The sequence below is a fragment of the Notamacropus eugenii genome, chromosome 4 (assembly GCF_028372415.1).
Source record: "Notamacropus eugenii isolate mMacEug1 chromosome 4, mMacEug1.pri_v2, whole genome shotgun sequence".
In the NCBI taxonomy this organism is placed as follows: Eukaryota; Metazoa; Chordata; class Mammalia; order Diprotodontia; family Macropodidae; genus Notamacropus; species Notamacropus eugenii.
Window position 1 is genome coordinate 6,917,290 of NC_092875.1, and position 11,837 is coordinate 6,929,126.

At 41.9% G+C, this 11,837-nt stretch overlaps 1 gene segment (V, D, J or C); it reads left to right on the forward strand.

Moving 5' to 3' along the window:
* The first annotated feature begins 601 nt into the window (after window positions 1-601).
* LOC140502139 (immunoglobulin lambda variable 3-21-like) lies at window positions 602-9,807 on the forward strand. The segment is given in 2 exon segments: window positions 602-614; window positions 9,491-9,807. Coding segments are annotated over 2 exon segments (330 nt in total).
* The last annotated feature ends 2,030 nt before the right edge of the window (window positions 9,808-11,837 follow it).

Below are 11,837 nucleotides of genomic sequence, written 5' to 3' on the forward strand. Positions count from 1 at the left end.
TAGATAGGTGAGAAGGGAGGAAGGGAGAAAAGTTGGAAATTAAAATTTTGTGGAAGTGTCTGATGAAAACTAAAAATAAATTAATTAATTTTTAAAAAGAAAATAATTCCTTGAGGTGGAATTAAGATGGCAGTGTAGAAACACAGATCTGCTCAAGCTCTCCCCACAAAGCCCTTAAAATATCTATAAATAATAGCTCTAAACAAATTCTAGAGCATCAGAAGTCATGACAGAATGATAGAATGAAACAGATTTCCATCCCAAAAGAGCCTGGAAGGCAGACAGGAAAGGTCAGTTGCACCAGGGTTGGAGCACAGCAGAGTCCAGTGTGAACTGCCTGGCACAGACAGGAGTGGAGTAAGCTTCAGGGCACTGAATCGCAGGCAACTGCTGCAATTTCCGTATTTCTCAACCCACAAATGTCAAAGACAACTTCAAAGGTCAGTGAGAACGCTCTTTCAACTGGGTGAGAGGAGAATATGGTGGATGCTAGCTCAGCCCCAGAGCAGCAGCAGCCACTGCTCAATCAACAGCTGCTTCTGGAGCTCTCAGCCTACAGATCCTAGGGGAATCAAGCTGCTGATCTGGGTCTCAGTCCTGAATGGCGGCCTCGGGTGAGGAAAAGAGCTGGTATGGCAGAGCTGGTGGTGGCTGTAGACAGGGAATCCTACTCACAGTTTCAGGGTGGAAAAGAGTGCTTGTTGTTGCTCACAGACCAGAGCATAAGCCAAAAGAGGACTAAACACCTCTCCCTTGACTATGCCACTGTCAGGAACTGAAAACTTACAGGTCCCTAGAGGTATCTCAGAGAACAGTTGCACAAAAACTCTCAAGCCTGAGGTAGTATACTTTCTGTTTGACAAAGGATTCAAAAGTCAAGTAATTGGCTAGGGGAAGGCCTCAAAAGGGGGGAAATGAGGCTATAGAAGGTTGCTTTTTTGATCAAAATGTATTTTCTTCTTTCCTATCAGATGAGGAAGATCAAAGCATACAAATGGAGGAAGACAGCAAGGTCAAAGGTCCTACATCCAAAGCCTCCAAGAAAATGTGAATTGGACTCAAGCCATGGCAGAGTTCAAAAAAATTCTGAAAATCAAGGAAGAGAGGTGAAGGAAAAATTGGGAAGAGAAATGAGAATGATGCAAGAAAATCATGAAAAATGAGTTAACAGCTTGCTAAAGGAGACCTAAGAAATGCTGAAGATAATAACAACTTTAAAAATAGATTAACTCAAATGGAAGAAAGAGATCCAAAAAGTAAATGAGGAGAAAAATTCCTTAAAAAGCAGAATAGAACAAATGGAAAAGGAGGCACAAAGCTAACTGAAGAAAATATTTCTTTAAAAATTAGAATGGAGTGGATGGAAGCTAACGACTCTATGAGAAATCAAGGAATTATAAAACAAAACCAAAAAAATAGAGACAATATGAAATATGTCATTGGAAAAGCAACTGACCTGGAAAATTGATTCAAGAGAGACAATTTAAAAATTATGGGACTACCTGAAGTCATGATAAAAAGAGCCTAGACATCATCTTTCAAGAAATCATCAAGGAAAACTGCCCTGATATTCTAGAACCAGGATTCTAGAACCAAAATAAATATTGAAAGAATCCACTGATCACCACCTGAAAGAGATCTGAAAAGAAAAACTCTTAAGAATATTGCAGCCAAATTCTAGAATTCTCAGGTCAAGAAGAAAATATTGCAAGCAGCCAGAAAGGAACAATTCAAGTCTCATGGAAATAGAATCAAGATAACACAGAATTTATCAGCTTCTACACTAAGGGATCTAAGGACTTGGAATATGACATTCCAGAGGTCAAAGAAGCTAAGATGAAAAACAAGAATCACCTACCCAGCAAAACTAAGTATAATACTTTAAGGGAAAAATAATCATTCAGTGAAATACGTAACTTTCAAGCAATCTTGATGAAAAGACCAGAGATGAATAGGAAATTTGACTTTCAAACACAAAAATCAAGAGAAGCATGAAAAGGTAAACAAGAAAGACAAATTATAAGGGACTTACTAAAGTTGAACTGTTTACATTCCCACATGAAAAGGTCATATTTGTAACACTTAAGACTTTTCTCAATATTAGGGTAGTTGGAGGCATTATGTTATAGACAGAGGACATGGGGTGAGTTGAGTATGAAGGGATGATATCCAAAAAAATAAAATTAAGGGGTGAGAGGAATATATTGGAAGAAGGAGAAAGGAAGGAATAGGATTGGGTAAATAATCTCTCATATAAAGGAGGTAATAGAAAGCTTTTACAACAGAAAGGAAGATGGGCAACGTGAGAGAGAATTAATGAACTTTATTCTGTTCAGATTTGGCTGAAGGAGGGAATAACATGCTTAATTTGTTTTGAGACTCTATTTTACACTACAGGAAGGTGGGAGGAAGGGGATAAGTGGAAGGATGGGAGGATGATAGAAGGGAGGGCAAATGGGAGGAGGAGGTAATTAGAAGTAAACACTTTTGAGTAGGGATAAAGTCAAAAGAGGGAATGGAATAAATAGGGGGCAGGAGAGGATGGAGGAAAATATGGTTAGTCTTTCACAACATGACTATTATGGAAGTGTTTTACATGACTACACATGTATAACCAATATTGAATTGCTTGCCTTCTCAGTAGGGATGAGTAGGAAGATAGGGAGAGAGAAAAGTTGGAACTCAAAGATTTAAAAATAAATGTTAAAAATTGTTTTGGGGGGCAGAGCTAAGATGGTGGAATGTGAACAACTACTCACCTAAGCTTTTAGACAAACTCCTTCAGATACCTCTAAAAAGAGAATATGGCAAAATTTCAGAGGTGTAGAATCCAGTAGGAGACAGACTGTGGCAGATTCACAGCCCAGGACAGACTGGAAGGTCCACAGGAAGGATCTATTCCATGGGGGTGAGCCCACAGCCCACAGCACAGCACGTCCAGTGCAGTGGAGCTAGAAGGCCCCTGGGAAACCTGAAACAGCAGCAGGTGGAACCAGTGAAGTGGCAGTCCAGGGTGAGAGACCAACAGAGCCGAGCGAGTGACAGCCACTTAACCCCAGATATCAGCCGCAGCAGCTCCTGAGACAACATACTAAATCTTATGAGATACTGCAAAAGCAGTTCTTAGGGGAAGTTTTATATCTTTGAATCCCTACATAAATAAAATAGACAAAGAGGAGATCAATGACTTGGACATGCAGCTGAAAAAGCCAGAAAAAGAACAAATTGAAAATCCCCAAATAAATGCCAAATTAGAAATACTGAAAACCAATGGAGAGACTAATAAAATTGAAATTAAGAAAACTATTGAATTAATAAATAAAACCAATAGTTAGCTTTTTGAAAACGCTAATAAAATTGATAAACCTTTGGTCAATTTGATTAAAAAAAGAAAGAAAAAAATCAAATTACTAATATCAAAAGTGAAAGGGGTGAACTCACCTCCAATGAGGAGGAAATTAAAGCAATAATTAGAAATTACTATAGCCAACTTAATGCCCACAAATTCGACCACCTAAATGAGATGGAAGAGTATTTTTTTTAAAAGATTGTTTTCCATACAACTGGATAATAAAAAAAGCAGGCAGTATGGTGTAGAAATCTATCTTGCCCTCCAAGAAAATAGAAGGGGAGAAGATAAGACAAGGTGGTGATAGAAGGGATGGCAGATTGGGGGAAGGGGTAATCAGAATGCATCATGTCTTGAGGTGGACAAAGGGGAAAGATGGGGAGAAAATTTGAAACTCAACGTCTTCTGGAAGTATCTGTTGAAAACTAAAAGTAACTTAATCAATTTTTCAAAAAACAAAAAAATGATAGATAGAACAACCAAGCAATAACCTTTTCTTAAGGATGCACTACTAAGTGCCAGGTGCTGAGGCTGCTGTAACCAAAGCATGCACTCTCTTTCCTCAAGGACCTTCTCTTACATTGGAAGAGATAAGATGCCCCTGAATATGAGAGATGCTGTCCTAGACTTTAAGAGGACCAGGGACATCAAAGTGAATATCTTGACTCGCAGGAGCTTAGAATTAACGTGAGGCAGAGTTGTCTCACTCTCTCTTCCAATGGCAGGACAAAAGTCAGGAGGAATGGTCATGTCATGGGATGCTGTGGATGGCCTAGGTGTCTTTGCAGTTTCACTAGGCGCCAAGTGTTCTAGAGCACCAATTTAGTCACCTTCAGGGACCCGAAGTTTGCCCTGTTGCTTCTGGAGGGTCAGGGTCTTCTTGGAAAATTGTCCACTCTTTCTCTTCTTTCCCTTTCTTCCAGGTTGCATGACTTTCTATGTGTTCACTCAGCCACCCTCTAGGTCTAAGACTGCAATGGTCATCCAGCCTATACTGTACTAAGGAGAGTATTGAGAATTCTTTTGCATCCTGATACAACAGAAACTTTGCCAGGCTACTCTTGTTGGCTTAGGATTCTAGTCCCTGATCTGTGGGGTCCCTGCTCAATTCTCTAACAAGCCCTGGAAATAGGGAGGAGTTGAGGGACTTGGGTGCACGGCTGAAGAGGAGGCTGATTATTATTCTGGGTGTGGAATAGTGATAACTAGGTACTGTGCACAAGAAAAAAAGAAAAATATGGGAAAGTGAGAAAAAAGCTCACTCCTGGGTCCGAGCTTACATTGTCTCTTGTCTCCTCCCTCCTTTGCCCAGTGAGATGACAGATACAGAAATGCTTTCCCTTATCCCCCTTTTGTCTGCTTGCACTTCACTTCTCTTGTGCTTTGCTGCCTCCTGAACTTTTCAGAGCTTCTCCATCTGAATTTCCTTCCCCTGCTATTTTTTTTTGTCTCAGTTCTTCAGCTGGCTTCCATTTCAGAGCTATGCTGTCCAAACAAAAGCTGTCCAAACTTTCTCAGAAGTGTGAACCAGGTCATGGAAGTTGCATATAGAGCTATGAACCAAGAGATGAATGCTCCCAGCACAGGTCTCCCATTGGCCAAGACCACTAAGGCAGATCAGGCCAAGAGGAAATTAATGAGACATGAGGCAATTTATCCAGGACTAAACTCTGAGACTTTCTTGTGTAACCATGGTACTCTTGTCATTTCTTTGAGAAAAAGAACTTCTGCACGTTCTGGTTCAGCTGCCCCATCCTGAGGGTTGGGAGGACTATATCCCAATTGTATCAGTTAAGGAGTTAAGCTCCTGATCTGCCTACTAAGTTAGCCTACCAAGTTAGCCTACCAGTTAGCCTACCAAGCCTGGGAATTTAAGAGCTAGCACCAACTGATATGTTCATCAATTAACAATGGTGTTCCTCAGAACTGGAGAGAGGTGGTGCTTTCTTGGACGCTGAGGGTTTAGCACAAGTCCTCAGAAATCTCCAATGAGCAAAATTCATGTTTCTGATGCTGGCCAGTTCTAGGTGGGATTGGGACTGCTCTTGGACCCAGGTTGAGGAAAAGAAGCTGCCTCTTGGGTAGGGAATCTTTTTGCCAAAGTTGGGTAGTTCAGCCCATCCTTTCTTAGCAGGCTGCTTGCCTCTGTTCATAAGTGAAGTTGGTCTCAGAGATTTGCTTCTGTTAATCCCCTGGCCACTGTGGTTTGAAAGAGGTGGAGAAAGTGGTAGGATAGGGAAAGAGGGCACCCTCCCTACTATTCGCAGAATTTCTCCCCATTTGATTAGGTCCAAGTGCAGCAAATGGTCACAAAGGCCATGTTTCCGATGGAGACTCTCTGACTCTGGATAGGCTCTCTCCCTAGTCAACACAGCTGTCTACTGCAGGCCAGAAGGGGCAGTGCTTTCCCTCTCAGGTCTCTTTGGAGTGTTTCTGAGTTTCAAATAAAAAATTATATAGTTTGGTCTTTCAATGGATTCATTTCTTCTATTTCTTTCCAGCAAAAAAGCAGTGCTTTGTGTGGTCAATCAAATGGGACAACATTTCCAAGTGGTGTTTCAAGGACCTCAACCCCCCATTGCTATGTGTTCAGTTTGGGGGCTGAGAGGAGGGAAGAGAGGGAAGAAAAAAATTACCTTGAGGAATGATGGAGTTCTAGGTTCAGGATAGGGGGCAGTAGTCCTGGACAATTTCTGGAAATCAATTTTCAAACCTCTTACTTTGCTCTTGGCTTTCAGTGTAGGAGTTGAGTGGGTGCTTAACCATACTGAAATTTTTCTTTTCTTGTTGCTGGTAATGATTTATCCTTGATGAGAGAGTTTCAGAATTTCACTGTAATATTCCTGCGGGTTTTCCTTATGGGATCTCTTTCAGGTAGTGATAGGTGGATTTTTTCTGTTGCTACTGTTCTCTCTTGTCCTAATGTTTCAGGATAATTTTCTTTGTTTCTTGTTTTATTGTGTCAAGATTCTTTTTTTGATCACAGCATTCAAGTAGTCCAATTATTTTTATATTTTCTCTTCTTGATCTGTTCTCCAGATCAGTTGTTTTTCTTACGAGATATTTCAATTTTCTTCTGTTTTTAATTCTATGTATTTTGTTATCATTTCTTTATCTTTTAAAACTTCAATACTTTCCCCTTGCCATGTTCTAATTATCAAAGACGTTTTCTTTCTTAAGATTCTGGATCTCCTTTTCTAATTGTTTGACTTTCTTTTCATAATCTTGCTTTTTTTAATTTGCTCTTATTTTTTTGGTTTTTAGTATTTTCCTCAATCTCATGCGATTTTTAAAGTCTTCCTAAAATTTCTCTATGGACTCTTTGTGGGCAGGTGACCTTTTTATGCTACCCTTTGGAGGAGGGGAGCATTTCTTTGCTTTAGCTTCCGTCTCTGAAGAAGAACCCTAATTTTCTTTGTCCCCATGGTAATTCTCTGTGGTTGGATTCTTTATCTGTTCCCTGCTCATTTTTTTTGTTTGTAGTAGCAAAGTTTCTGTAATTACCTCCAGCCCTGGGGCATGTAGGAAGGTGCTTCTGTATTCAGGTCCTCCTTCAGTTCTTTCCTCTACCTTGGAACAGAAACCAAGACCTCCAGGCCCCTGTAAGTGGCCACAGCTAGCAGAGTCCCTGCCCCACTACTTCCATACTCACAGCATGTACTGGTCCCTTCTCATGCCCTGCCACATCTCCACAGCCCAGCTGCATCTGGCATTCCCTCTCAGCAGAGGTTCCCTCACTCTTCTCTAGCTTGGACTCCCCTCACTGTACCAGGGATAAAAGTTCCTGGGGCTGGGGCTGAGGCAGCCTCTCAACCCAAGGCTTGCTGCTTGTTGCTTAAACAGACCTAGCCCGAAGATATTTATTCTTCACAGGAACCAAACCTCATGTGAGGATTTTTCTTCAGTTCTCTGAGTGTCCCAGGAGGATCACACTTTTACCTTGCATATTTTGTATTTTTACCGCTCTATGTCCAGCCCAAGGTGCTATTATCATCTTGTTTGGGGAGGAAATCTGGAGAGTCTGGAAATTTCTGACCTCTTCCACCATCTTTCCCGAGAACAATAGCATTGTCCTAATTGTTATTTTACTTAACACAAGCCGACATTGCTCTGACTATTGATGATTTCAATTTTTTCTTCTGAAAACTGGCTATTTGTATAGTAGGACAATTTTTTCAATTAAATAATGGTTCATATTCTAATAAATTAGGGTCTATTCCACGTTGGAAATTAATATTCTAATTCCATTTTTGGCAACCATGAAAAGTCTCTAAACATTAATGTACTTAAGGGTCCTTTTCTTCCTTCCACCATACTTTTCCAACTGTTGTTAGAAAGATAAATTTAAGAGGAAGAAAAGAATTGTCCCCAGTTTCAAGGACATTGCATGCAAAGGGGGAAGGCAATAAAAAAAAGGACTTTTCTCCTGGCCTTCCCTAGGGATGCCATTGGCCCTGAGACCACCAGAGGGAGACATTGGAATGAATTTAGGGCTGACTTGTGCAGGAAATGCCCCTTGGAGATCTTGGTCCCTGTACTCTGTTCTCCCACTATGTGGCCTGTGGAAAGCTCAACTGATGCTGCCTTCCCAGTCCCTCCACCTGAGGTGGGGGCAGATGCAGAGCTGCCCCACCCAATGCCCACCTTTGTAGGGGACACTTCAGAATTCCCTTAGAACCCTGTTTGAACAACATTTTCAGACACTAACAATGTGCAGAATAGTCGAAGCCATTGTTGAGCATTTACTCTGCGCCTGGAGACATGATGACCATCCAGCAGCCACAGAGTCTAACTAATATGAGAAGGAGGCAATCTGTTAGGGCCAGGTCCTGAGGACTGGGTTAGGATTCCCAAAGCCTGTCCTCTCCTTTCACCAACATACAGAGTGTGTGTGCTCATCCTTCATTGCTGAAGAAGACCATGCCATCAGAGAAATAATGACATGACTTGCACTTGACCTTGTTTTGAATGAGAGAGGGCTCTGAAGGTCAGCAGCCTCACTTCTCCACAGCCCTCTGAATTCAGTGACCAGACATTCATCAGAATGACTGAAGATGACCCAGGATGAGGCAATTGGGGTTAAGTGATTTCCCCAAGGTCACACACTTAGTGTGTGTCAAGTGTCTGAGGTGAGATTTGAACTCAGTTCCTCCTGACTCCTGCACCACTTAGCCTGCACAGCCCACCCTCACTCAAAACAAAGTCAAGTTTGCAAATGATGTCATTATACAGAGTGTGAGAAATAGAGAAAGGAGTTCTGTTTCCACGGAGTCAAAACTATCAGTGATGATAGCTGATCAGTTGTGACCTAGCAGTAAGAAAAAGAAGGTCAGAAACTCGTACAAGACAGCTTACATGTTCACAAAGGTCCTTAGTCCCTAAGGTTACTGAATAAAAACTGCAGGTGGCCCTTACCAATCAGAACACAGTTAGAGGCTTTCAGAAAAACCCAAGAAGACAGAACTTATTCAGCTTAAGCCAGCAGAAGTTACTGGCAGGACCTGGGGGAACTCACCAATGTGGGGAAGGGACAGCATGGTTGGGGAGGGATGGCCCATGGGGAGAAGGCCCCAGGGCATAGGGAAGGTCCAGAAGGAGAAAACAGTTCAGTTACAGTGACAAGGTAATGGCTTGTCAGACACAGGCCTAGGGATGAATGAACATGACTCCCAGAATGTCAGAGGAGGAAATGACCTCAGGGGTCCTCATGACCCTCTCTTGCCAGAAGAATGACCTGCATTCTCTGCCCCAAGAGCCCACAGGGTCAGTCAGTCATCACCTGAGGCCCCTCCTTTAGATGTCCAGAGCAGGGGCAGATTCTCATGTGGGGGCCTCCTCCCAGCAGGACCTGGGCTGGTCTTAAGGGAGCCCTGGGAGCCCAGCCCCAGCTGGGGAGCCTCAGGACACAGAACTCTGGAAGGAACTTTTACCATGGCTTGGATCTTTCTACTATTCTCCCTCCTGACTGTCTGTACAGGTGAGGTTGCTCAGGGACTCCTCCCTGTTGCTCAGGACACACAGTGTCTCAGGCCAGACCTAGTCCTGCCCTGATCTCATTTTGAAGCTTCTTGAGGGGTCAGCATCCCCTTGGTGGAGAGAGGCCCTTGCCTCTGCCCAATCTCTCTTTTCCTTCCCTTGCAGGTTCTGGGGCCTCTTATGTGCTAACTCAGCCACCTTCCTTCTCCAAAAGCCTGGGAGAGACGGCCTCCATCTCCTGCAATGGGGATGGAATTAGTAGCTACTGTATACACTGGTACCAGCAGAAACCTAGCCAGGCTTCAAAGCTGGTGATATATTATGATAACAGCAGACCCTCAGGGATCCCTGACAGATTCTCTGGCTCCAAGTCAGGAAACACAGCCACCCTGAGTATCTCTGGGCTCCAGGCTGAGGACGAGGCTGATTATTATTGTCATGTGGGGGATGATGATACTGATTCTCACACTGACTTAGACTGATGGGGAAGTGAGACAGAAACCCTGCCAGGGCCGCTCCCCCTGTGCCTTACCTCCTAGGCTCCAGAGTGATGGCTGGTGAACACCAGACAGAACCAACTGGTCCCTCAGATCCCTTCCCCCCTCTTCTCCCTCCCTGCTTTTCTGTCTGGGGGTGGGGCATTCCTCTTCCCTCTCCCATCACGCCCCAACAAGGCATGCAATTTTTTATGGGCTCTACAAAAACATTCTTATTGAACACATTTTCACATTAGTCATGTGGCATAGAAGAATTAAAACCAATGGGAGAAACCTTGAGGAGAACAAAACAACACAAAGCATTACAGCAGAAAAGATGGTCTGCTTCATTTTGCATTTTGATACCAGAGTTCTTTTTCTGGATGTGGATGGTATTTTGCTTCAAGAGTCCTCTGGGCATGTTTTCTGTGAAGAGCCAAGTTAATCAGAAACAGTCCTCTCACACTGTGGCTGTTACTGTTACAATGTTACAATGTTATAATGTTACAATGTTCCCCTGCTTCTGCTCATTTCACTCAGTATCAGTTCATATAAGTCCTTTCAGGCCTCTCTGAAGTCTTCCTGCTCATTATTTCTTATAGCACAATAGTATTCTATTACATTCATGTACCACAACTTGTTCAGCCCCTCCCCAATTGTTGGGCATGCCCTAGATTTCCAATTCTTGGCCACCACAGAAAGAGCTGCTTTAAATATTTTTGTACATGGAGATCCTTTTCCCATTTTTATGATCTCTTTGGGATACAGTCCTAGACATATAGCTGGGTCACTTTATAGCCCCTTGGACATAGCTCCAAACTGCTTTCCACATCCAGGTGGATGAGCTCACAGCTACAGCAACAATGGATTAGTTTTCCAACTCTCCCACATCTTCTCCAACATTTATCATCTCCTGGTTGTGTCATTTTAGCAAATCTGATAGGTATGATGTGGTACCTCAGAATTGTTTTGATTTGCATCTCTCTAATCAATAGTGATTTAGAGCATTTTTTCATGTGACTATAGATAGCATTCATTTTTTTCCTCTGAAAACTCCCTGTTCATATTCTTTAACCAGTTATCATTTCAGGAATGACTCCGATTCTTGTAAATTTGACTCAGTGCTCTACAGATCTGAGATATGAGACCTTTATCAGAGATACTAGTAAAAATTCTTTCCCAGGTTTCTGCTTCCCTCCTAATTTTGGATGCATTGGCTTTATTTGTGCAAAAACTTTTCAATTTAATGTAATCCAAGTTATCCATTTTTCATTTCAGAATGTTTTCGGTCTCTTGATTGGTTATAAATTCCTCCATTTTCCATTAATTTGACCAATAAACTATTCCTTGCTTCCCTATTTGCATATAGTATCAGCATTTACACCCACTTTGTGTACCTATTTGGACTTTATTCAGGTATACGGTGTCAGACATTGTTCTATGCCCTGTTTCTGCCATCCTATTTTCTAGTTTTCCCAGGAGCTTTTGACAAACAGTGAGTTCTCATCTCAGACACTGGGGTACTCGGGTTTATCAAACAGTAGACTTCTCTTGTCATTGACTTCTGTGTCTTGTGTACCTAACCTATTCCACTGATCTACCCCTCCTTCGCTTAGCTGATATCAAATGGTTTTGATGATTGCTACTTTATAATACAATTTGCAGTCTAGTGTGACTAGACCACCTTCTCTAGTATTTCTTTTCATTAATTCCCTCCATATTCTGGACCATTAATTCTTTTAGATGAATTTTGACATTATATTTTCAGCTCATGGAAATAATTTTTTGTGTTTTTTATTGCCATAGGACTGAATAAGTAAATCAATTTAGGTAGAATTTTCATTTTTATTTTATTAGCTTGGCATACCCATAAGCAACTGATGTTTTTCCAGCTATTTAGATCTGACTTTATTTGTGGGGAAAGTGTTTTGTAGTTGTGCTCCTATGATCTTTGGGTTTCCTTTCGCAGGTAGACTACCAGATATTTTATAGTGTCTACTATAATTTTAAATGGCATTTCTCTTTCTATGTCTTTC